At 47.8% G+C, this 26,764-nt stretch overlaps 2 protein-coding genes across 6 annotated transcripts in view; one reads left to right on the forward strand and one right to left on the reverse strand.

Moving 5' to 3' along the window:
* Nucleotides 1–942: 942 nt before the first annotated feature.
* Nucleotides 943–9,766, reverse strand: Tmed2 (transmembrane p24 trafficking protein 2). Of its 2 annotated transcripts, XM_057765705.1 has the most exons (5): nt 9,478–9,766; nt 7,327–7,519; nt 6,932–6,952; nt 4,226–4,333; nt 943–2,339 (listed from the first exon to the last, which is right to left on the reverse strand). In XM_057765705.1, exons 1-5 carry the CDS (start codon nt 9,655–9,657, stop codon nt 2,215–2,217), a joined length of 627 nt encoding a protein of 208 aa, XP_057621688.1. In that variant the 5' UTR covers nt 9,658–9,766; the 3' UTR covers nt 943–2,214. The 2 variants fall into 2 exon arrangements, with proteins under 2 accessions (XP_057621688.1, XP_057621689.1); XM_057765706.1 differs by lacking the exon at nt 6,932–6,952 and having other exon boundaries at nt 9,478–9,765.
* An 11,999-nt stretch (nt 9,767–21,765) lies between these two features.
* The window catches only part of Rilpl1 (Rab interacting lysosomal protein like 1), a 36,580-nt gene continuing 31,581 nt past the window's right edge, over nt 21,766–26,764 (forward strand). For 3 of the 4 annotated variants that reach the window (XM_057765457.1, XM_057765460.1, XM_057765461.1), the window contains exon 1: nt 21,766–22,515. In XM_057765457.1, coding sequence (XP_057621440.1) covers nt 22,207–22,515 — 309 coding nt within the window. In that variant the 5' untranslated portion in view covers nt 21,766–22,206. The remainder of the gene's footprint in view (nt 22,516–26,764) is intronic. The other variant, XM_057765458.1, reaches the window with a different exon arrangement.

Here is a 26,764-nt window from a genome sequence, read left to right on the forward strand (position 1 = left end):
ACGCCTGTTTACTTTCCCCCTACACGGACTTTTAGCGTGTGCATTTACTAGATTCACAGCCCCCAAAGCAAACCAACAGTGGGGGCGTAACTAAATGTGTATAGATACCACACAAATGAACAAAAAGTCCTCATCGCATCCTCAAAAAGCTTCGGCAACTACCATAGAGGGCAATCTGAGGACAGGCAATCTGTTAAGGGCACCAGGCAATCATGAGGCTACTTGCTTTTTGCGCTCTAGTTACTACTTTGCTGAGCTTAAAATCTCTTCCGAGTCTGTTTATTTAATAATGTTACGAAAGGTAATGGCGGCTATAAGACATCTATAGAACAAACTATGTAGTTTGGCGGGAGGCCAGGCTTTAAGGGATGCAGTACTTGGTGACTGACCATTCCCTGCTTTATTAGCAGCTCCATGCTGGGAAGGATCTCTGCAGGAGAGCTGACTCCACCTTCCCTTTTCCACAGCCTTGGGCAACTCACTTCATTCACCTCCCTCCACTCTATCTCCCTACATCCATAAACTACGTGGTTAAGTAAAATTAATTAAAATGTGACTTTCTCCACCCACAAGATAGTCAACATTGACCCAAAGAAACCACACAGGATAAAAATTTTTGTTTTGGTGGGGTTGTTTTGTCTTTTGAGACAGGATCTCTCTATGTACCCTGGGCTGTCTTGAACTACATAGACAGACCACGGTGACCTCAAACCTCAAAAAGATCCACATGCCTCATCCTCCAGAGTGCTGGGATTAAAATGATGGGCCATCACACACCTGGCTTAAATTGGTATTCTTGTTCACTACCGTTGTTTACAGAAATAAAAACGACATAACATAGTTGTTTATAAACATAGGCATATCTCATTTGAAGAAAAAGAAAATTTGTATTTATCAAAAAATTTAAGTTAGCCAGCATTAATATAAACCACAGATATTGACTGTTTTTAAAAAGAATTGTTTATTTACTGAACCTGGGGCATATTAGATACACAACCAATTTTAAATTTACATCTTTTAATTCAGTTCTGAAGTGTTTTCACACACACGCGCACAAAAAAAAAATTGGCATGCAACAGCTGCCGTACGGTGAAAGAGTCACCTTATCAACAGACTGTTGCAAGGATAGTCACCAGGGTTGAAAAATTATCTGTCCTGAACATGAAAACCTATAACAAATTTAAATAAATTTTACAAAACTTGTAGTTTTCCCCTTGCAAGATTCAAAATGGAAAATAAAATCTCCAGGTAGCTACCAGACATCAGTCAGCACATAATCCTGGATCGCCTACACCCAAAGCAGAGCGACGTTCATGAAACCCATCATCAGAGAGAAAGCCTCTTAATCTTCTATAAACAAAACTGACATATGCCAAACAAGAAAGACAGCAGAGAACAAACAAAACCCTAGTGTCGACACTGAACCAGGGCCCCAAGGCCACTGACTAAAAGGACAACAGTGGCTGCCTATCACTGAAAGCCTTTGGCATGAGAAATGCAGGCTTCCACTTGAGCAAATTCGCTCCTCCTAAGTGCCAACACGAACAGAATATGTGGTACAGAGGGAGAGCAGTCTGTTCCAACACCCAAAAAACTGGTTCCAACAGACTCCTAAGTTCTCGGCTGCTTGTGTCAATTCGAATAGAGGTGATTGAATTTCAAGGTTCAATATAAAACGTTTGGGGCAGAGTGCTGGGATGAGTCTTTAGTTTAAGCAAACTCAAAAGAAAGTATGAGTGCCCACATGGTAATATACCCCACCACAGGTCGCTCTGCCCTGAGCCGGGGCCAGAAGGGTCAATTTCAGTTTATTGTTGATTTACTGACTCAACAAAATGGACACCTGATAATGAACTACAGATCAGGAACTCCCTAGAATACACTCAGGCTGTGGGGTGCTTCTGGAACAAACTACATTTTATTATAAAAACCAAAGTGGAAGGAAGCATATAGTCCCAAACAGCATTAATAGCCCCTGAACTCTTGGAAGGACTTGTATAATGGGGCAGCATTCAAGTAAGAATTAGAGGCCAATCAAATGTCAAATTTCCACTCTAACTTTCCTAAACAGGTTACCCCCACACCAATTAATCACAAAGAAACATAAGTCATGAACATTCAAAAACAAAAATGTATAAACTAATGACATTATTATGACCAAGGTGTTTGGTAAACAAGTGAATTGTGAATTTGGGATCAACAGGAAAAGGTCTTTTAAACAACCCTCCGGACTTCAAAAAATCTCTTCAGGTAGTAGATCTGTCCCAATGTCATGGCAACTAGAACAAGAGCTTCGAAGAAGGACCAAAGGACCACTCTGCTGTTTGTGTTGTCATTGACTGTGGAGACAAACAAACAAACGTTAACAGCAGCCCGCACAGCAGCACAGGAACCTGGTCACCTCCATGTAAAAGGCCACCCAGGGCTGACTATCACGCCACGCACCAAGGCCAAACAAAGACTGAGGGCTTTAACAATGACCGACCTCTCCTGTAGTCCCTTCCTTCAGGAAGCGACAGTGGTAGATCACTACTAGTTCGAGGCCAGACTCAGCCCCTCAGTTAAAACAGAGTTCAAGGCCAGCTGAGAATACTGTCTCAAAAACAAAAAAAAGTGTATCTGAGGATTATCTGCCACAAAGTCTCTGTGAAAACAAATTTTCATTATTTTATTTGAGACATTCTCTATATGCATAGCCCAAAATAGCCAAGAACCAGTTTTTTGTTTTGGTTGTTTTATTTATTTTTTTTTTTTTTATTTTCGAGACAGGGTTCCTCTGTAGCTTTGGTTCCTGTCCTGGAACTAGCTCTGTAGACCAGGCTGGCCTCAAACTCACAGAGATCCAATTTCCTCTGCCTCCCGAGTGCTGGGATTAAAGGTATGCGCCACCATGCCTGGCAGTCACGAACCAGTTTTACAGCTGAAAATACCCTTACAACTCCTGACCTTCCTACTTCCATTTCCCAGGTGCTGGGATTCCAAGCACATGCCACAATAACCAGCATCTCCTTTAACTTATTTTTAAAAAGCATCGTTGTGGGGGTTGAAGAGATTACTAGATAATCAGGAACACTTGCTACTTTTCCAGAGGAACCAAGTTAGGTTCCCAGCATCCATATCAAGTGGATGACAGCCACCTGTAACTCCAGTTCCAAGGCATCTGCTGGCCTCACCTGGCCTGAGGACACCTGCATGCATGCGGCACACACAAAGAGATATGTGATAGATACATAATTTTAAAATGAAAAACTTTTTTTTCTTCTGGGACAGAGTTTCTCTAACAGTCCTGGAACTCACTCTGTAGACCAGGCTTGCATTGAACTCAGAGGTCTGCCTTTCTCTGCCTCTGGAGTGCTGGGAATTAAGGCAAGCACCACCATCACTTGATTTAAATAAATCAAAAAAGGTCTTAATGATAGTCTGCTATATACATAGTTGGTGCCTAGTCCAACTGTCATCAGATAGGCTTTACTCAACAACTAATGGAAACAGATACTGAGACCTACAGCCAAACATTAGGTGGAGTTCAGGGGATCCTGAAGAAGAGGGGAGAGGATTGAACAACTCAGTTGTACAAAGGACGCCATAAGAAAACCCACAGAACCAACTGCGCTAGGCTCAAAGAGCCCTCTGCAGATGTGCTAGTGTGTAACGTGATCTAACAGTGAGAGCAGGGAATGTCTCATATCAATTTGATATACTAGGTATGGCTGAATGGCTGAAATCGATGGGATGCCAACAGTTATCTGAAGAGAAACAGTAGTGGAGTAGATGAGGGGAGGGATGATGAGGGACTGGGAGAGAGAAAAGAGGGGGAAACTCTGATTGGGAAGTTAATAAAAAAAAACAAAACAAAAAAAACTTATGCTAGTCGGGCATGGTTAATCCTAACACATGAGAGGCAGAGGCAGGTGCCTCTCTTGAATTTGGGCCAACTTGGTCTATATATTGAGAACCAGGACAGCCAGGGTTACATAGAGACCTTGTCTCAAAAAACAAAAAGCAAACAAACAAAACACCACACATACAAACATTTCTGGTATAGAGTGATGTCTCTGCAGTAAACCAGCTTACAAGGTTCAATAAACATGCATCTCACAGACCATCCTTCAGTGTGAGACTGTGAGACTAAAGTCAAGGCCTTGGTATGGTCTACTTGCAAAATTATAGGCGGGGGAAACACCACCACCAGGGGACACTGTCACAAGCTGTGTCAATAACTTACTGGCTCTGTGTATTCTCTCCCGGACTTCCATGTACTCCTGTTCATGCTTTACCGCTGTCATTGCCACTGCCAGCTCATTAATCATTTCTTCTAGCTTGTTCTGATGAGCTGCGGAGGATTGGGAGACAGAGCAGCACACTTAGTCATCTCCTTGAGAGAAATACTTGTTAAATAGAATATTCCTCAGAGAAGGCACACGAAAGCAATCAGTTTTAGAAAGAGCTCAAGCAACTACTTGAACCACCGATGACAATTCAATCCTCAAGAGCTTTTCCTTTTGGTCTTGCTGTTTTTGAGACAGTGTCTAATGCAGCCCAGCCTGGCTTCAAGCTTCGCAAGATAACCAAGGCCAGACTTCCACTCCTGACCCTCCATCCTCAACCTCCCAAGTAGCCATCAAAGCATCAAAGGCACGTGCGTCCACACTTGGTTTTTTTTTTTTTTTTTTTTTTAAGACAAGGTCTCACTATGTTGTCCTGGCTGCCCTGAAACTCACTCTGTAGACCAGGCTGGCTTTGCACTCACAACGATCAGCCTAACTCTGCCTCTCCCTCCTAAGTGCTGGAGTTAAAGGGATGTACCACTAACTTTTCAGAGCATTTTAGAAGTCCATTCCGGCAGAGGACCCACTCTATTTCCTAGTAGGCAACAGACTATACTAACTAGAGAAAAATTACCTGAGAAATTCCTTCCAGCTAACTGTACTAATGGCAAAAACCAAAACCTCACAGTGCATATTTGTTTTACACATAAAACAAATGAACAAAAGCCTAAGTATACACATAAGTTTTTAAATTAATAGGGAAATCTACTTTACACAATTTGCCAGACAGTGGTGGTGCACACTCTTAATCCCAGCACTTGGAAGTCAGAGGCAGACAGATCTCTATGAGTTCAAGGCCAGCCTGATCTACAAAGCCAGTTCCTGGACAGCCAGAACTGTAACATAGAGAAACCCTGTCTCAAATTCTCATGCACACACACACAAAAACAATCACATAATTCCCATGTTAATTTAGCACCAAAACAGGTTTTTAACTACATAAAGTGGAGCACAGAACTTAACACTCTGGAAAACTAACCAGTCGCATGCTGCTCCCTGAGTATCTCAACTGCCAAGGGCAGCAGCATGCATGAGTGAAAACAAGCCGGAGTGGTCTGGTTCTCAACCAGGGGCTCATTCACAGAAGAGTAGGTGTGGGGCTCTGGAGGGGATTCGGGGGTCAAAGAAAAACCTTCAGGATCAAACTCAGGTCCTCACACTTGACACACGAATCATTTCAAACATCCCAGGTATCCTCTCTAATCAAGCTGTTCTAAAAATAAATCAAATCAATAAATAAGAGGGAGTTGCCTCCCAGCTGCCCAGGATCCAGCCTCAGGTATTCAAGCCACTGGCCTCCACGCTGAAGGGCTGGACCAGAATGTCCAATCACCCCTCAGAAGCCTCTGGAGTGCACGCGTTATGTCAAATGTTTTAAGTGGGGTTTCTTAGGAATGGAACTTCAACTGTAGAATAAAAAATGTCTACGGACATTACCAAACATCTCAAATGGCAAAAACTGACTCATTTGGAAACCACTACTTTGGAGAAGGTTCAACCTAACATCCAACAAGCAAAAGCAAGAATCTGAGACAGCTAAAGGATTAACCAGAAGTTCACTACCCACATTCATAGGCCGTTACTTTCTAGCCATAAAATATCAAGTCCTTCAAAGCTGATTTTCTCTCACCGAGAATTAGGCAAGCTCAACACTATAAATGGCCCTAATAATAAGCATAGGAATTAAACAAAATTCTTAAATTTACAGACTTCAAAACCATACAAAACTTCACCTTCACTGTGTGGGTCCTTGTAAATGCTCAGTATCGAGGTTTGTATGCCCTAAACAAACACTGCGGGATGTGATAAACAACTGCCGGTTCCCACGAATTCTACCATGTGCTGTGGGAAGGGGGAAAAACATCCTGCTGGCTGCTGGGAAGCAGCAAAGCAATTTCTCCAGAACCAAGCATAGTACAGACCTGTGGTCCCAGCTACTCAGGAAGCTGAGGCAAAAACATCACAACTTAGGCCCAGCAGGGGCAAAGCTATGAGGCCCTAAATAAAATTTAAAATATACAGAAAAGGCTGGGATGCAGCTCAAAGTGTGCTTGCTTGCCATACAACAGAGTCCTATGTTCAATCCACAGCCCCACCACCACCAAGTAAATAAATAAATAAATAAATAAATAAATAAAAATTAACAAAGCAAAAAATGAGTGTGTAATAAACATTTGGCCAAAGCAAACTTGTCATCAGGAGCTCTGAACAACTCGTGCACGGTATTTTAAAGCAAATCAAACTTCAAATTAGAAACCTTAGCAGTGAGAAGCTTAGATAATGCTGTCTCTAAAGTGACTAGTCTTGTCTTTGTCTTGTGCGTTAGTTGAGCCTTTGCACCCTTCAGCATTCATTTTAGACAAAGCCAAATAAAAATGTCAGTCATGGTATTGCCGTTCCTATCAAACTGAAGTAATCCAACTTGTACCTGTTAACCAAATTTTCAAATTTACCTAAAATAATATAATTAGTCACAGGGGATTTTAAGAAGGAAAATCCACTCTCATGCCAGCAAACTGAAGTTAGAGGAGTCAGACACTAGGTACATGGGTGCAAAACCAAAACAGGATGCTGTCAAAAAACAAAACCAGCGAATGACATACCATCCCAGGAGTCTCCACCACCTAGAGAAAAGTGAGGAGATTAGCTAGGCTAGCAGAGCACATCTGAAACTGTAAGCAGAGGTGTGTGGGCCCCAGAATTAGCAAGTTAACAAAATCCAGACACATGGAGACTAGAGGTTTACAAGAGCAAACAATGACCCCATGGCTGCCAGAAGGGACAATCAAAACCACTGAAAACAAACAGTAACCTTGAGAAACAGGTTAATTACAAGATTACATCCACTTAAACAGGAATATTTTTAAGGACAGTGGATCAATCTGCAAAGAGAAATTTTAAAAATCACTCACACACACACACACACACACACACACTGTACTCAGATGGGTGCATGTAATGAACTGAAGTGAGTTTTTCATCAAAAGTGACATTTCACCTTCTGTCTCCATGTCTTGTCCTTTGGGAGCCTCCCCAATGTCAATGGTGAACATAACTATCTTTGGAGTCATGGTGGACATCCTATTACTAAAGCAGAACTTGTAGGTCCCATCCATGTGGGCTGCGAACGTGTACTTCCCGCTGGACTCTCGATCTCCTTTATAGATTCCTTTATTATCTGGTCCTGTGATCTGGAGGCAGGAGAAAAAAAAAACAGAAAATTCACTAAATATTAGTATCATAAGTAGCATCCTTCAGCAGGAAAAAAAATCCACTAGACTGGGACTTGATTAGGTCCGCAGCAGTGAGCCACTTTGGGCACTAATTCTTCCACCTAATCAGCAAGAATGGACTCAATGGTTCCCTAAAGCACCCCTCCACTCTAAATGCCTTTAGGTATCATTGTCCAAGGGAAATGTAAACCTGTCAGAAACAGAAACGGGACAATCTGGGACAATTCAAGATACGGTCTCAGACTGTCCTAACTCCTCCAGGAAAACTGACAACAGGAAGAAAGCTTTCCAAATTGAGAAATTTTATTTCTGCTTTTTGTTTTGAAATAGGGTCTTATTATTAACACAAGCTGCCTCTGTCTAAAGTGCTAGGGAATTAAGACCAGAGCCCTTTGGACTGAGACCCTCCTGTCAGGCCATCAAGCACACACGCTGCACTCATCGTGAAGCAGGTGGCCACTGCCATGTGTGATGCACAGGTGCCATATCACCATGCCCTTCCTCAACACCCTGGAGGAAGTCACACAGCTGGTCTCGGTCTAAGGCTGGTTATGGTTTTGGATGTGTGCTGACTGTTGATACTTTCTTGCTGTATAAATACAATTTATCAATTGTTACCAAGATGAAAAAAAAAGTGTGCCCAATCACACCCTACCAAATAAGTAATTTTATAAAAGATAAATTTTATCAAGGATTTTTGTTATCACTGCCAAACAACAAAGGAATGTGATGTATCTGGCATGCCTATTAAGGATTGGAGAAGAGCACCAGGTTGGAAATTGTGTGTGTGTGTGTTTGTGTGTGTGTGTGTGTGTGTGTGTGAGAGAGAGAGAGAGAGAGAGAGAGAGAGAGAGAGAGAGAGAGAGAGAGAGGGAGAGAGAGAGAATGTGTCAAAAGAGGGTATCTGATGCACTGGAGCTGCCGTCACAGCTAGAGTTGAATCCCTACGCTGAACTCCAGGTCTCTGAAGAGCAGCAGGCATGCATAACTGCTGAGCCATCTCTCTAGCCCAAGCCTGCCTCCTTTAGAGCCAGTCACCTGCAAAGCTTGAGAAACTGGAAAAGCTCATCTTTACCTAGATGGGTTCCTGGCTAATACAAGTGGCCTCCAAACTTTGGGGTCCCGGTTGTAGTAGAGATTTGCTCAGCTCTATTATCAATCACGACCAAATGAACAATCTTTACACCCCATCGGTAACACTAACAAGCAAATTAAAACTAGTGTATCTGGTACTGTAAGGGTCCCCCCCCCTTACTGCAGCAAATTGTCGGGACATGGCAGTGACCATCCCTCAGAAGGCAGAAGCAGGTGAATTTCATGCCTGCGTGAGCTACATAATACAACCCTGCCTCAAAAAAATTCGGCAAACCAGTTTCATTCTCCAAATAAATGTTTTCTAAAACACTTCGCTGCAATCTCGCTCCCAAAATGAGTGACCCCAGCGCATCTCTCGTGGGGCCGATGGGGCCGCTTGCGTAAGAAAGCGGGTAGGAAGTTAAGCTGGTTTCTGCCAAAGTCAGAAACTGCACGGCTGCGCTACTCCGCGGCTTCCGATCTACTTTTTCAAAGTTTGTTCCCGCGCCACGCCGCACGCGAGTCCTTGCGGACCGAGGAGAACGACGCTGAGCCGCTCCCGCCCGAGCTGACACGAGGTCGCTGCGGGACAAAGCGAAGGGGGAGGCCGAGTCCGCGCCCGAGTTCCGAGCGGAGCCCGAAGCCGCTCGGAAAGACGAGCGCTTCCCAGGCCGCGCGGCCGGGGTCCGTCGGGGGGCTACGCGACGGCCGGCGGCGAGGCCCCTCCCCGGCCCGCGCCCCGGCGGACGCTGTCCCGCTCAGGCCCCGCGCGCGACCCGGGACTCTCCAGCCCCCCGAGCGGCCGAGCGGCGCCGCCCCGACGGCGGGCAGCGCGCCCGCACCTCCACGTCGATGTCCAGGAAGCCGCCCTCCGCCACCTCGAAGATGAGGCCCATCTTGGTGCCCGAGGTGACCCGCTCGAAGAAGCACTCCTCGGCGTGTGCGTCGATGCTGACGAAGTAGCCCGAGGCCGTGGCCAGCAGCGCGGCCACCAGCACCAGCAGCTCTGCGAGCGTCACCATGGTGCGGCACGGGCCGAAGCCGGGAAGCGGACTGCGGCCTCCGGAGCCGCCGCCACCGCTGCCGCCTCAGCCGCCGCCGCCTCAGCTCCGCCCCTTCCGGCTGCTCCTCCCGTGGGGGCTGATGCGGGCGCCGCTGATTGGCCGGCGCCGACAGCTGCCACGTAACGGACGCACGGCGGCCGCCGAGGGACAAGATGGATCCTGAGACTGGACGGCGTATCCAATGAGCCAAAAAACCGTCGGCCCCAGCTCTTCGACGTTCAAACTAATGGTCACGTGGACTAGGGCTAGCTAAAAGGCGCTGTGCTTTTGGAGGTGCTAGTTGCTCTTTTGCCGAGGATCCGAGTTCGAGTCCTAGAGTTCACATGGTGGCTCAAAACCAGCTGTACTCCAATTCCAAGGATTCAACGCCTTCTCCGGACCTCCACGGGCACTGAACACACGTGGTATACATACACACAAGCACACATAACACCCCAAACACATAAAATTTAAAACATAATTGCAATAAATAAGGAACACAACGACTTATTCAGAAAGTGATAGTATATGAGGGTTTCCCCTGCCCTTTACAATGTAATTTTAGGATTAGAAGGAGAGTCAGAGACAGACAGCATCAAATGAGAATTCCAATGTTTCTGTTTCTTTTGTTTGCCACCCCATCACGCTGCTTATCTAGGCTAGGGAATGCTCAAGGTTCTTAATCCCCACACCATCCTTCTGAGAACCCCTAAGGTTGCCGGGAGTGCTAAGTCTTCTGGTCTCTGAGGACCACTCCACTCACATGCACATACTTATTATTAAAAGAATAAAAATAAACCTTTAAAAAAACTATGACAGCCGGGCGGGGGTGGCGCACACCTTTAATCCCAGCACTCGGGAGGCAGACACAGGCAGATATCTGTGAGTTCGAGGCCAGCCTGGGCTACAAGAGCTAGTTTCAGGACAGACTCCAAAGCTACGGAGAAACCCTGTCTTGAAAAGCTAAAAAAGCAAACAAACAAACCAAAAGATCTATGTTCATGATATTGCAAAATAAAATCTCATCTTGTTCAGATTCCCCCGAATTACAGCCTTCCCAGTATTGTCACAGAATTGCCGCCTGCCCTAACCCCCACTTGGAATTGTCAAATTGCCTGCTGAATGTCTGTTTGTCCCTCAAAACTCGATTTAAATGTCACTGCTTCATTTCTGAATTTTTAATGATTTATTTGCTTATCTTATGTGCATTAATGTTGTGCCTGCATGTATGTCTGTGGGATGGTGTCAGATCCCCTGGAACCAGGTTACAGACAGATGTGAGCTGCCATGTGGATGCTGGGAATTGAACCCAGGTCCTCTGGAAGAGTAGCCAGTGTTCTTAACCACTGAGCCATCTCTCCAGCTCTGGTTACAGGATATTGGTTGGCCACCAGCCCTTCTGTGTTTGCAGTGCACACTTGTTCTCACTAGAAAAAAAAAAAAAAAAAACCTGCTTGCTTGTCTTGAGAAGTCTAGCCTTCTGTATGCTGCCATTTGGGGGCACGTAAGACATGTGTTGTCACATGTTGGGTGAGTTCATTGGACAAATTTGAGGATCACAAGTCTGGCTTGCAGTTCCGCTTTTCCACATAGTTCTGTGACTAGGGCAGCACAGCGAGCTTGCAAATCTCATGGGTTTTTGTTTGTATGTTTGTTCGGTTGGTTGGTTTTGTTTGTTTGAGAGAGAGAGAGAGAGAGAGAGAGAGAGAGAGAGAGAGAGAGAGAAACAATTAGGCAATAGGGGGCAGCAGTTTCCCACGGTAGGTGACAAGAGAGAGGTAGCTCTGCAGTGACAGTGTCTTCCCAGCAATGAAGTCTCTCAACCTTAGCCAGTGCTCCTCCCTCTTCCAGCCCCACACAGAGTCTCCTTTCCCCAGCAGATCAGCTCTTTAGAAAACCACCCAAGGACAAATTTGCTTTAATGTAGAAATTTAATTTGGTTTTAATTTGGAAGAGATTAAATGCTATTCTATCGTCACCCATTCAGGATTTCAAATGGGAAAATCTAATGTCTCAGGGAAAACACAACAAGCTGTAGGTTGTGAGTTTATTATATAAGCCAGGTGTCCAAATGCAAAGGCCTTCAGAGATCTGGCGATTTGATTTAGATAATGAAAAGGACTGTAGCAGCTCAGACTGGCTTCAAACTTAAAGCAATCCCCCTGGGGCTGGAGAGATGGCTCAGTGCTTAAGGGCATTGCCTGCTCTTCCAAAGGTCCTGAGTTCAATTCCCAGCAACCACATGGTGGCTCACAACCATCTGTAATGAGGTCTGGTGCCCTCTTCTAGCCTGCAGACACACACACAGACAGAATATTGTATACATAATAAATAAATAAATAAATATTTTTTAAAAAAGCAATCCCCCCCCAGCACTCGGGAGGCAGAGGCAGGTGGATCTCTGTGAGTTCGAGACCAGCCTGGTCTACAAGAGCTAGTTCCAGGACAGGCTCCAAAACCACAGAGAAACCCTGTCTCGAAAAAAACCAAAAAAAAAAAAAAAAAAAAAGCAATCCCCCTGTTCCAGCTTCCCAGAGGCTAGAATTACAAACATGAGTCGCCACTCTTAGTTCTCAATTCCTGGTGGTTGTTGGTTTGTCTGAAACTCACTGTGTAGATGAGGCTGGCCCCGAACTCACAGATGTGTTCTTGCCCCTGCCTCACAAGTGGCAGGTTAAAGTCTCGACCGCCAAGTTCAGCCTCTCGTATGTGTTGAATGAATGAATTTCTCAACATTGTGCTTGTGAGTATTCCCATACTATGGCACAGCAGAATCATGTGGATTTTCACTGCTGCATAGTACTCCATTGGGTGAATTTAGCAATGGAAATTCCACTTATACCCAACTTTGTACCGTTCTGAGTAAAGCGGCTGGTAGCATTCTTCTCTCGCTCCCTTTAAGTTGCACAGTAAGAGTTGAATTTTTCGGTCCCAGAGGAAGTATTTAGACGGGTCAGCTTTCCCTATTACACTCCTGACAGCAGAAAGTGAGCCCTGACCATGACGTTCTGGAACTAGCAACAGGATCTGAAAGGTGGGGATGTGACATGAGGGAGGAGGAAGATGGAGGGTGAGCCCAGAACCTCCCGGCAGTCCTTGAAGAGCAACGGAATGTCGGTAGAATACTCGCCAGACACCACAGCGTTGAAGTCGGGGGAATTTCTGCTCTTCCAGCGGGAGGAAGAGGGAGGAAGAAGAGGAGGCTCATCGGTAGATGTGGGAGGGAAGAGGAGGAGGACAAGGCAGGTAGCAGGAGACGCGGAGGAGGTAGAGAAGAGAATGTACGCAGGAAGGAGGAGGAGGAGATAGCAAAGAGAAAAGACGCAGAGCTACAGCAGCTGCCATGGGCTGTGAAGAGGGCGTCGCGAGTGGGAGTGGGAGATTATTTAAACCCGAGCCTATTCCTGGTCCTTCTGCCGCCGCTGCTGGTTGAGCGCCACTGTCCATTCTGGAAAAGCGCCATGGCTGCAGCCCACCACCACACTCAGGCTCCGGAGTCGCCTTGTCAGACTCTCAGACCCCAGCGGCCAGAGTTTCCAGGAAGCAGTGACTTCTCCTTCCGCGGAATCAGTACTCCCCTCTGGCTCGCCTGCTCGCAGGGAGTCTTGTGGTGTGTCACCTGTCTGTGGCTCTTTCCCCTAGCTATCACCGGGGGAAGGGTTCCACGCTGGCCTGGAGCCTTCTCCCCACACCCTGGTGAGTTTTCTTCTGTGCGGACCCACGCCTGCTGTACAAAGCCTTCTTTATTTAAAAGGCCAAAAAAACAATAAGAAAGCCTCTGCAGGGAGGGGCTTTAAATTTATCTGTTTATTCATTTGGCAGGGAGGGATATGTGCATCCAGTGACAGGCAGGGAAGCTGACAGGCGTGGAAGTTGGTTCTCCGCTTCTACCGCGTAAGCCCTGGGGCTAGAACTCAGACCCTCAGGCTTGGCGGCAAGCACCTCTCCCCCTTATCATGTAACAACCCAAAGGAGGGCCTTTTTGAATATTGTTATGTATCCCTGGCTTGTTGGGATTATCTTTTTGTACAGTGTGTGAAGATGAAGATGTGTCTCTGTCCTTCCTCACCTGCTTAAGGCACTTTCTGATTGGCTTAATAAAGAGCTGAACAACCAATCATGAGGCAGAAGAGAATAGGCAGGACTTCCAGGGAGAGATAGGAATTCTGGGAAAGAATCTGAGGCAGAGGAGATTCGCCAGTCAGATTCAGAGGAAGTTGCATGTACAATACTGAGGTTAACAAGGCATGTGGCAGAACACAGATTAATATGTTAATTTAAGTTTTAGGAGTTAATTGGGAACAAGCCTAAGTTAAGGTCAAGCTTTCATAATTAATAAGAAGTCTCTATGTCATTATTCTGGAGTTGACATTTCAAAGAAAGACCCATTACACTGGTTAGTCTGGAACTCACTACATACACCAAGCTGGCCTCAAACACATAGAGATCCACCTGCCTCTGCCTCCCGAGTACTGGGGTTAAAGGTGTGTGCCACCATGCCAGGTCTAAAGAAATAAACATAGCCGGGTGGTGGTGGCGCACACCTTTAATCCCAGCACTCTGGAGGCAGAGGCAAGCGGATCTCTGTGAGTTCGAGACCAGCCTGGTCTACAAGAGCTAGTTCCAGGACAGTCTCCAAAGCCACAGAGAAACCCTGTCTTGAAAAACCAAAAAAAAAAAAAAAAAAAAAAAAAAAGAAAGAAAGAAATAAACATAGTTTTGAGACAGGATCTTACAAAACACAGGCTGGCCATTTGAGACGGGGTTTCTCTGTGTAGCCCTGACTGCACTGGAACTCACTCTATAGACCAGGCTGGCCTCAAACACAGAGTTCTGCCTGTCTCTGCCTCCCAAGTAGTAGGATAAAAAGTATGTGCCACCACTGCCCAGGTTTTTATTTTGTAATATTTTATTTGTGTAAGAACATGCACCTGTGTTGAGGTCAGAGGACAACTCGCAGGAGTGGGCTTTCTACTTCTTCCGCGTGGATCCTAGGGATGAAACTCAGGGTGCTAAAAGGTTCCTTTACTGGGCTATCTCTCCAGCCCAGCTTTTAGCTTCTGAACCTCCTGGCTTTACCTCCTAAGAGCGAGGATTACAAACACAAAACACCGAAACTAGTGAAGGCCTTCCAACTGTCCTGTGAAATGTTATCTTTAGTTAAGACAGTTTTAAAACTTTCTTTTTATTTATATGTACAAGTATGTGTCCACAGATGACTTTGGGCATGAGAAGAAGGTGCAGGATGGCCTGGAAGTAGTTATGGGTTTCTGAGAGCCACCTGATATGGCTGCCGAGAAACTTGGGCTCTCTGCAAGAGAAGTATACATATTTAACAACTGAGCTATCTCTCCAACCCCCACTTATTTATTTATTTATTTATTTATTTTAATTTTTGGATTCATTTTATTTATCTAAGTGTTTTGCTTGTATATATGTCGGTGTACATCAGGCATGCCTGGGGAGGTGAGAAGATGACATTGGAACTGACGTACAGACAGTCGTGAGCCACCATGTGGGTGCTGGAAATTGACCCTGGATCCCTCACAAGAATATTAGTGCCCTCACCTGTTGAGCCATTTCTCCAGTGCCCCCGCCCCCACTTCTTTTTAGACAGGCTCCTCTATTGCCAAGGTTGGCTGTGAACTCAGCACACGATCCAGGAGATACTCGAACTCTGATCCTTCTGCCAGCATCTCCCAGCAAGGTGACAGCTGTTTGTCATCATACAATTTATTTTTGTTTACTTTAGTGTGTGTTCACGCGTGTGTACCACTTGCAGGCTGGAGCCAGTGGACGCAGAAGAAAGCTGTGGGCTCCCCAGAGGCTGGGACTTCAGGGTACCTACCCCAGCCACTGAGCATATTTTATATGAGGTTCAGTTCCATTTGAAATGGATTCTCCAGTGCGTTAGCCTGCTTCCTTTGCTTTCTTTCTACTTATTTATTGACTTCCTTATTTTTTCATTTTTTGAGAAGGGGTATCGTTTCACTGTGTAGTCCAGGCTGGCTTTGAACTCCTAACCCTTAGCCTCCTACGTACTGGGAGGTAAGCCTTTTTCTGTTACTTCTGTTACCTCATCGGCCCACACTTGCAAGCCACACCCCTCTCAGCATTCATTCAGTTCTAGTCTCTGCTCAAGAGACCAGAACTTCCTTCTGGGCTAGGTGGACCATCACTGTGAGTCTTGGCCAAACAGCATCTTCTGGTTCTTCTATGGAGGCTGGGATTTTGTGGTCTTAGTTTACGACATCTGTCTCATCATGGTACAGACAGATGATCCCAGTCGCTTGGAGGTCTCAGAAGGGATGGAATTTTATAATATGTGTGAGCAGATTCACAGGCTCACATTGGACCTCAGGGAAGCTGGATGGTGCCTAGAGAGGCAGAGAGAGAGGCAGAGGAACGTGAGAAATAGCGGCAGACCAGATCTCGGGAGTCCATGTCTGGAGCCCTGCGATGTGGCCCACACCTTTCTTCTCTGCACCCAGGAAGAGGAGGCAGGGGGATCACCAGAAGGTCAGAGCCAGGGGCTGGAGAGATGGCTCAGGGGTTAAGAGCATTGCCTGCTCTTCCAAAGGTCCTGAGTTCAATTCCCAGCAACCACATGGTGGCTCACAACCATCTGTAATGAGGTCTGGTGCCCTCTTCTGGACTTCAGGCATACACGCAGAAAGAATATTGTATACATAATAAATAAATAAATATTTAAAAAAAAAAAAAAAAAGAAGGTCAGAGCCAGCCTGAGCTCATACAGCAAGCAAAACAGGGCTGGAAAGACGGGTCAGTGGTTTGAAGAACTGCCTGGTCTTGATAGAGGACACAGATTCAGTTCCCAGCACCCACATGACAGCTCACAACCTATTTTGACTCCAATTTCAGGAGATCTGATGCCCTTCTCCGGCCTCTTTAAGCACCCACCCTCCCTACCCACCTCACACAAATAAATAAAAGGATTTTTAAGAAATGAACGGAAGCCGGGCGGTGGTGGCGCACGCCTTTAATCCCAGCACTCGGGAGGCAGAGGCAGGTGGATTTCTGTGAGTTCAAGGCCAGCCTGGTCTACAAGAGCTAGTTCCAGGACAGGAATCAAAAGCTACGGAGAAACCCTGTCTCGAAAAAAAAAAAAAAAGAAAAGAAAAGAAATGAACGGAAATGGGTTGCCTTAATAGAGATGATTGTGTAAAAAAATAAATCTAAAATTGAGAGCGAGCCTTTCTAGGACTTCATATGCTTTCAACAAAAAACCCCAAGGGACAAAAGTCTCCATGATGAAGGCGATTTCGCATTTTACAAATGAAAGTCATCCAGATAAAAATTCAGCGTCTCTCCTGAAGCCACACTGGTCCTACAGCAGCAATGGGAACTTGGTGCCTTGGTCAATTTCTTTTTCTCTATTTGTTTGTTTTTATTGTTTGTTTGTTTTTTAGATTTATTTATTATGTTCACAGTGTTCTGTCTGTCTATATGCTTGCTGGCCAGAAGAGGGCACCAGATCTCACTACAGATAGTTGTGAGCCACTATGTGGTTGCTGGGAATTGAACTCAGGACCTCTGGAAGAGCAGTAAGTGCTCTTAGCCTCTGAGCCATCTCTCCAGCCCTTGTTTTGTTTTTTTGACACAGGGTTTCTCTGTGTAGCTCTGGCTGTCCTGAAACTTGCTCTGTAGACCAGGTTGGCCTCGAACTCACAAACTTTAATTTTTCCTGAGTGCTGGAATTAAAGATGTGCATCACCACCTGGCAAGCTGGGGTCCTACTACACAGTCCTGCTGGCCTGAAACTCACAGAGATCTGCTTGTCTCTTGTCTTCTAAGTGCAGAACCTCACCAGATTTCAATTTTTTTTTTCCCCAGACAGGGTTCCTTTGTAGCTTTGGAATCTGTCCTGGAACTCACTCTGTAGACCAGGCTGGCCTCGAACTCACAGAGATCCACCTGCCTCTGCTTCCCGCTGGGATTAAAAGCCTGCGCCACCACTACCTGGCTCAGATTTCAAATTGTTAATTTTTGTGTGTATGCATACATGTGGCCATCCACACCCTAGCACACTCAGGGTCAGAGGACACTTTCTGGAGTCAATTCTGTCCTAGTACCTAGTGGGTTCTGGGGATGGAACCCCACGCACAGGCCTTGATGACAGATGTCTTTGCCCTCTGAGCTTGCACTACTGCTCATCAGAACTTAGACATGCTCCTCTGCCCCACCCCCACCACACATACTCACCTCGTGGTCCTCCTGCCTCTAGATCCAGTAAGCTGGCCTTGCAGGTGTGTGCCACCAGACCCAGCTCCTGCTGCTTGATGAATGACTTCTGGTCTGTTGGTTACCATGGTAACTATCTTACTCCCTCTGATCCTTTCCCTCTATTGCCTGCCTGCCCCAGGCCACCTAAGCTAACTGACGAACACACAGCAGAGCCTTTGAGAACTTCACAGGTGGTTTGAACTCTGCCTTTTAGCCTATGCCTGAGGCCTCCTCCTCCAGGAAGCCTTCTGTGCTCTCTCCACCCAGCTAGGGGTAAGAGCGGCTGTGCGGCTGATGCCATGTTGGGTCACTGTTTATATATTCCCCCCCTCAACGCTGGGAGAGTTTATCTACCTTTCTGAACAGGTGAATAGTTTACTTTGACACAGTTCTGAAGACTGAGCTGAGCACCTCAGTACACACCTATAATCCCAGCACTCTGGACACAAAGAGTGTTGATGTGTTCAAGACCAGCCTGGTCTTGGTCTATATAGTGAGTTCCAGGTCAACCAGCCCTACACAGTGAGGCCTTGTTTCAAAGCTGATTGATAAACTGGGCGATAGTGGTGCACATCTTTTATCCCAACACTCCTGGGGCAGAGGCGGGCAGATCACTGAGTCTGAGACCAGCCTGGTCTAAAGAATGAGTCCCAGGCCAACCAAGATTACAGAGAGAAACCCTGGCTTGGGAAAAAATTGTTTGGTTGGTTAATTAATTAAAGTAAATAGGCTCAACAAAATGGCTCAGTTCATAAATAAAATAAAGGTATTCCAGCCGGGCAGTGGTGGTGCTTGTCTTTAATCCCAACACTTAAGAGGTAAAGGCAGGAGGATCTCTGTGAGTTCGAGGCCAGCCTGATCTACAGAGGTAGTTTCAGTACAACTAGGACTGTTACACAGAGAAACCTATCTCAAAACGAACAAACTAACTAGTTAACAAAAATGTATATGGACATTCCTCTCTTGGAGCCCCTCCTTCTCTTGGGAGTTCTTCCTTGCATTTCTTTAATAGATCTGTGTTTACTCTGCTTTAAGAACACACACACATATACATACATACATCTGGGTGGTGGTGGTGCATACCTTTATCACTCTGAGAGGCAGAAGCAGGCAGATCTTTGTGAGTTCGAGGCTAGTCAGGTCTATACAGCAAGGTGATGTGGGAGTGTCATATATCAATCTGTTGCTTTCATTGGTTAATTAATAATAGAACTGCTTGGCCTGATAGGTTAGAACATAGGTGGGTGGAGTAAACAGAACAGAATGCTGGAAAGAAGGGAAGTTAGGCAGACGCCATACCTCTCCTCTCCAGGGCAGATGCGATGAAGCTCCAGCCCAAGATGGATGTAAGCTAGAATCTTCCTGGTGGGCCACCACCTCGTGGTGCTACACACATTAATGGAGGTGGGTTGATAAGGATGTGAGAGTTGGCCAGTAGGAGGCTGGAACTAATGGGCCAAGCAATGTTTATATGAATACAGTTTGTGTGTTGTTATTTCAGGGCATAAGCTAGCCAGGTGGTCGGGAGCTGGCGGCAGGAACGCAGCCCACAGCTCCATCAACAGCAAGGTACGGTACAGCCAGAGTTACACAGAGAAACACTGCCATGACAGAAAGAGAGAGAGAGAGTATTTTGGAGTGACACATTCGCCCCAAGATTTACAGACACATTAAATAAGCTAAAATACACTATATGCTTCAAACAGAGCCTGAGACGGAGCTCTCCGGTGCTGAGCAGGGCTGTGTTGGTCAGCTCCCTTCCAGATGTTCAGCAGGATCCACAAGAAAGTGTAGCCCCCAGTGCAACAGTTTCCCTCTAGTGCAGCAGCCTCTGGTGTAGCAGCCTCAGGGTCAACAAAAACCCAGCTACTGTAATAAATACAATAAATTTTGAGACAGTGTTTCTCTGTGTAGCCCTGGCTGTCCTGAAGACTAGACTGGCCTAGAACTCAGAGATCTGCCTGCCTCTTGAGTGCTGGGATTAAAGGCACAGATCACCACTGTGCAACTCAAGAGTAAGATTTTTTTAACAATAAGTAGGATTATTCTAATAATATTCTGTATTAAAAGTTATTTAAGGGCTGGAGAGATGGCTCAGTGGTTAAGAGCATTGCCTGCTCTTCCAAAGGTCCTGAGTTCAATTCCCAGCAACCACATGGTGGCTCACAACCATCTATAATGAGGTCTGGCCTGCAGATATACACACAGACAGAATATTGTATGCATAATAAATAAATAAAATATTTTTAAAAAAGTTATTTAAAATTGAGTCAGGGGCCGGGCGGTGGTGGCGCACGCCTTTAATCCCAGCACTCGGGAGGCAGAGACAGGCGGATCTCTGTGAGTTCGAGACCAGCCTGGTCTACAAGAGCTAGTTCCAGGACAGGCTCCAAAACCACAGAGAAACCCTGTCTCAAAAAACCAAAAAAAAAATAAAAAAATAAAAAAAATAAAAAAAAATAAAATTGAGTCAGGTGGTGGTGGTGCATACCTTTAATCCCAGCACTTGGGAGGCAGAGGCAGGCACATCTCTGTGAGTTCCCGAGGCAAGCCTGGTCTACAAAAGCTAGTTCCAGGACAGCTAGGACTGTTACACAGAGAAACTCTATCTCGGAAAAAACAAAACAAAACCAAATTATTTAAAACTTATAAATTGTTTCTTTCTGCTGTCATCATTTAATATTTCCATACAGCAGTTGGACTTTGTAACTGAGACACGAGAGAGAGAGAGAGAGAGAGAGAGAGAGAGAGAGAGAGAGAGAGAGAGAGAGAGAGAGAGAGAGAAAAGCAGATTGAGATTGAGGCGGGGGCTACTGCAACCCCTGGGCTTCCTCAAGTGTGTGTGTGTGTGTGTGTGTGTGTGAGAGAGAGAGAGAGAGAGAGAGAGAGAGAGAGAGAGAGAGAGGTGGGAGGGAGGGAGGGAGGGAGGGAGGAGAGAGAGAGAGAGAGAGAGAGAGAGAGAGAGAGAGAGAGAGGATAGGACAAAAGGTTGCTTATGCCTTTAATACTACCACTCAGGAGGCAGAGACAGGAGAACCTCTATCAGTCTGAAAACCAGCCTGGTCTCCATAGCGAGTTGCAACTCAAAACAAAACCAGCAAAGCTTATGTCCTGAAGAACCAGGGACCTCTCAGTCAGACAGCAAAGGCCTCTCTGCAAGCAGAGAGGGTGGGAATTCGGGGTGTTCCTCCTGGACGCGTGGGAACAGAATAGTAGGGGCCGGGGCCGAATCAGGATAACCTCTCCTGGGGTGGGGTCTGATGGCGAGGCCAAAGGACGAAGAGAGCTTAGGACCAGTCTTGGGACCGAGACCCAAATCCCCAGCCTGTTTCCTTCCACTGAGATGGAAGGAAACGTTTGGCTCTAAGGAGCTGCGGGTTAGTGACTGGGCAAGCGGACTAGCCAGCAACTTTGAAAACCGAGGACGCTTTGTGTTGTTGGTTGAAGTCGCCTGAGACTCTGCTGAAGCACAGAGTGGAGTGCTACGGAGTCGGGGTAGACTGGGGAGCCGAGGGGAGAGTAGACCTGAAGGATCAGAGTTTCTCCAGGACGTACTGAAATCCGGGTGGCACATTGGGTGGCTTTGGGGACCGAGGATCCCTGTGCGCTGTGGGTTGCTGTCCCCGAGGCGCCAGCTGAAGCGCAGGGTGGGGAGCCACAGAGTTGGAGTGGTCAAGGGAAGAGCAGCGAGCTTCTAGTAGCCGGGATCCATCAGCTGGCTCGCAGGGTGAGCCCACCCATGACCCCCTCCCTCCGCAGACAGACTCCACCTCCTCCAGAAGCAGCCAATGGCCGTGCGCTGTGGCCCCCGCTGCCCGAGAGGCGGAGCGCGGCTGGAGGAGGCGGAGCAGGGCCGGGGTCGCAGGCACCGGAGCCCGAGAGGCGGGACCGGAGCTGGGGGCGGAGCTTCGGGACCAGCGGGGCTGCGTACCGGGACCCCCGGGGACGGAGACGCGCGCCCCTCTCCAATCCCACGTCGCCTCGCAGCGTCCCGGCGGGGAGGAGCCGGCAACCCGGAGTCACTCGGCGTCGCCAAAGTTTGATTCTCCTCCCCGGGAGGAGTCTCCGGGCCGCGGTCCCTCCGGGCACCGGGCGCCACCCGCCTCCCAGGCCGGGACCCACGTCTCCATCGCTCGGTGTCGGAGCCGCAAGTCGGGAGGCGCCGCGGGCCTGCGCACGCGCCGCCGCCCTCGCCATCCTCCCCGCGGTGCTCCAGGCCCCCCCCCGCCCCCCAAGTTCACGAGTTACGCGAGTGGACCGGCGGTGCGGGACCCGCGCGGGGCCATGGAGGAGCCGCTAGGGTCGCCGCCTGCCGCCCTGTCGGCGCTGGAGAAGAACGTGGCGGAGCTGACCGTCATGGATGTGTACGACATCGCGTCGCTCGTGGGCCACGAGTTCGAGAGGGTCATCGACCAGCACGGCTGCGAGTCCATCGCGCGCCTCATGCCCAAGGTCGTGAGGGTCCTGGAGATCCTCGAGGTGCTGGTGAGCCGGCACCACGTCGCTCCCGAGCTGGACGAACTGCGCCTGGAGCTGGACCGGCTGCGCGTGGAGAGGATGGACCGCATTGAGAAGGAGCGCAAGCATCAGAAGGTGGGCGGAGGCCTCAGTTTGCCGGTCCGGGCAAGGGGCTCCAACTCCGTGGGTGCCATTCGGTTCTGGGCAGCCGCTAGTTTCCGTGTGGATGAGTGTACACAGTGCCTAGAGTAGAAGAGAATGCTTAGGGTGAAGGCGGGAGGGAGACTCCGGTGTCTTGGCCCAGCTTGGAGGAGCATTTAGTAGCTGTGTGACCTTGGGTAACTTACAGAGGATCTCTGGGCTTTGTCCAGTGGCGGTTACAATAGAACCCACCTACCTGGATCAAATGGGATGCGGTAGGCACAGTACTTAGTATTATTTTATTCCAGGAAGGAAGTCAGTCCCCACCCACCCTTTTTTGTGACCAAGGTGTGACACCAAGTACCCAGCCCTCCCTGACATCCTATCAGTGACATCAGCAAGAGCGCCAGTCCTGAACCCTATCCCGGGCTTCATAGACACAACTTTCTTCCCAGGGTTCCCCAAGTTTATCCACCTACACCCTCAGGTGTCTTCCCAGCCTTCATCATGTCTTTAGTAGTTTAACAACTATAAAGTGAGGCCAGGCGGTAGTGGCGCACACCTTTAACCCCATCACCCTGGAGGCAGGGGCAGGCGGATCTCTGTGAGTTCTAGGCCAGCCTGGTCTACAAGAGCTAGTTCCAGGACAGGCACCAAATCTACAGAGAAACCCTGTCGCGAAAAACTAAAAAAAAAAAAACAAAAAAACAAAAAAACAAAAAAACAAAAAACTATAAAGTGAGGATTTTTTTTTTTTTCGGTTTTTCGATCAGGGTTTCTCTGTGGCTTTGGATCCTGTCCTGGAACTAGCTCTTGTAGACCAGGCTGGTCTCGAACTCACAGAGATTCACCTGCCCCTGCCTCCCAAGTGCTGGGATAAAGTGAGGATTTTCGGCATTTTCCGGATGAGGAAGCAGAGGGTCCGAATGCAGTGGGTTTTACCACCGGGTTCCCTGCCCTTGGGAGATACTTCCGGGGTCTCTTCCCCAGTCTGCTTGAATTGGGGGCTGAACAGCTGCAAGCGACTTTCAGGCCCACCTTCAGCCTTTACCGCGGTCGCCTGCCTTTAGGAAACCAGACCAGATCAGACTAGGTGCCTGGGGTAGGGAAGTGGGAGACGTGTGGTTTCCTGCCCCAACCTCAGCCTGGGCGGCTCTGGAAGGTCCTCTCTCCGACTGGGGATGGGAGGAAACTCCTTTCCTCTGGATGCTGGAACCTGTTCTGGCTTGCTGTGTGGCCTCAGGAAGTTTGGTTAGCCTCTCTGAAGCTCCCTGGCAGGCCATCATCTATCGTGTACTGTCAAGATGGATCTTCAGTTGTCTTAAAAGACAATGGTCAAAACTAGGTGTTCCGCCTCACCCTGATGACAGACCATGGGTGTGTGTGAGCTTTACGGTCAGGCATCAGGCCGGTCTGTGTTTACAACCCCCCTTGTCCTGTGCCCTGGGGTCAGGAAGGAAACTGAGCTCCTCAGAGTCAGCTGCGTTTCCAGGGTCACACTTGGAGCCGGAAAGTGCCTCCTTCGGTCCTGTAATTAATTTTCAGAATCTCAGCATCTGTGGGACACTGGAGCCAGACATCCTGGTTTCAAACCCCACAAACTGGCAGGCAGTGGGCTTTGGGAAAGATCACTATCTTCTGTGTCATGGTGTCGTGGTATCACAGGGTAAAATCCATCCCCACCCAGGAGGACAGTGAGGAGCATTGGGTTGGGGACGGCTAGTGGACATAAAGGGCCTAGGCCAGAGCCTGGGACCTACAAAACGGTCTCGTGCAAAAAGGAATTTGTAACTAGAGGCCCAAGACTCAGAGGTGTGAAGTCTGGGGAGACACACTAAGATACCCCAGGGGTTATTGGTGCATTTCCACCCCATATCCCTCCCTTATCTCCCCCTTCCTGTGTGTCCCCCTCCCCCATATTCCACCTCTCCTGGAGGGCTTCCAGGAGGGAGGTCTTTGCCTTCCAGCTGAATCCTGACTGTGGGCTTAGGCCCCGTGTCTGCCAGAAGTCCTGCTGGCACTTTTTCATGCCCCTTGCCAGTGCTTTATTTCTGCTATGTCTGGGCTGGGCCGTCACAGGTCACCTGAGTCGGATGGAATTCTCAGCTGCACTTGTTGCTTCAGAATGTCACCAGCTGTAGCCAGGAAGCCAGGCACCCCCGCTTGTTTGTACACAGCAAGAATGGAGCTCCTCTTCCCCAGCCCAGGCCTCTTTGTGTGCGTTGGGTGCAGGGTCAGAACAGGCCCATCACATCTCTCCTGTAACAGAGGCACTTCAAGCTAAAATCATTTTCCCCACAAAATCCTCGGCAGCCCTCGATCGCGCCTTCCTCTTCCCTACGCTCTCTGTAGACATGGCCTCAGACTGACTGCATCCTGTCCTTCACAGAGATTTACTCCACTGGGCTCATCACTCAGCCCCAGGCCACAGACCCACAGTTCTGCCTGATTACACAGTGTCCAACCCTATGGGCGTGCCATGGTGTGCCAAGTGCTCTCCTGGGTGATGTGGGCCAGCCGAGTCGGGTCCTCAAGGCAGGCAGGCAGCCGGTGGGTGAGAGGGTACAGAGAGCAGGGCCGTGTGGGTATGCCTGTGTGGAACACACAGCCTATGCCGCTCACTCAGCAATTATATGGGTATAGTTTTAAAACTGGAGATTCAACCCCGGGCCTTACTCACGCCAAGCAAGCCTCTACATGCCACACCCCCAGGCCCCACATGTACCTCCGTGTTCCAGGCACCATTCGCAGGGGACGGTCTAGCCGCCCTGGGCCTGCAGTTCTAAAGCCATGCCATTCTGTAGCATCAGAAAATGCATGCTAGGAGGAAACGTCGAAAGTTCACTTTAACACAGAGCATGGAAACCAGTATATCAATGACGTCCTCAAATGGATTAGGCATAAAAATTGCTATTTTCTACTTTTTCTGTGATGCTGCAGGTCAAATCCTGGGCCTCAAATGTGCTCGGCAGGTACTCCTCCACCACCCCGGTATAAGAATTACTGCACATTTATAATTTAATTTTAGTTTCTATGTATAAGTGTTTTGCCTCCACATTTGTCTGTGTGCTGCATGCTTTGTGCCCACAGAGGCCAGAAGAGGGTGACCGGAGTTACAGACAGCTCTGAGCCTCCATGTGGGTGCTGGGAATTGAACCCTGGTCCTCTGGAAGAGCAGCCAGTGCGCTTGAATGCTGAGCCATCTCTCCAGACGCATTAATGTTTTTTTGTTTTGTTTTGTTTTTTGTTTTTTTTTTTTTGTTTTTCAAGACAGGGTTTCTCTGTGGTTTTGGAGCCTGTCCTGGAACTAGCTCTTGTAGACCAGGCTGGTCTCGAACTCACAGAGATCCGCCTGCCTCTGCCTCCCAAGTGCTGGAATTAAAGGCGTGCGCCACCACCGCCCGGCTTCCGTTCATTTCTTAATGTTTTTTAACCTTTCATTTGTTTGAAACAGGGTCTCTCTGTAAATCCTGTAGACCAGGCTGGACTTGAACTCACAGACATGCACCTGTCTCTGCTTCCCTAGGATTAAAGGCGTGCACCGCCATGCCTAACTTGCACAGAGTTTTTATATATTTATTTTTGAGGCAGGGTCTGATGTGTCCCAGGCCAACGCAGAACTTGTTATATATGAGAGGATGACCTTGGGGCTCTGATACTCCTGCCTCTAGCACCCTGGTGCTGGAAATACAGGTGTGGGTCACTGGCCGAGTTTGTGCAGTGCTGGGAATGGAACCCAGGACGTCGTGCATGCCAGGCAAGCACTCTCCTTACTGTGCCACGGGTTTTATTACATTTATTTATTTATTTATTTATTTATTTATTTATTTATTTATTTATTGTTTACTGGCAGGAGCTATACATGTGGAAGTCAGAGGACAAGCCACAAGTGTCACTTCTGTCCTTCTACCATGTAGGTCCCTGGTCAAGTCAGGCCTGACGAGACAACTTGCAGGGGCCCCCATTCTTCTCATAACCTCACATTTGAAATCCAGCATGCTCGGGCGGTGGTGGCACACGCCTTTAATCCCAGCACTCGGGGATTAAAGACAGGTGGGTCTCTGTGAGTTCGAGGTCAGCCTGGTCTACTAAGTGAGTTCCAGGACAGCCAGGGCTGTTACACAGAGAAACTTTGTCCTTTGTCTCGGGGGAGGGGGGGAGAAAAGAATCCAACCTGTATTTCATTCGTACTAGCATGAGTGCATATATTTAAAAATAAACAGATATGTCAGCTTATGATTAA

The sequence above is a fragment of the Chionomys nivalis genome, chromosome 3 (assembly GCF_950005125.1).
Source record: "Chionomys nivalis chromosome 3, mChiNiv1.1, whole genome shotgun sequence".
In the NCBI taxonomy this organism is placed as follows: Eukaryota; Metazoa; Chordata; class Mammalia; order Rodentia; family Cricetidae; genus Chionomys; species Chionomys nivalis.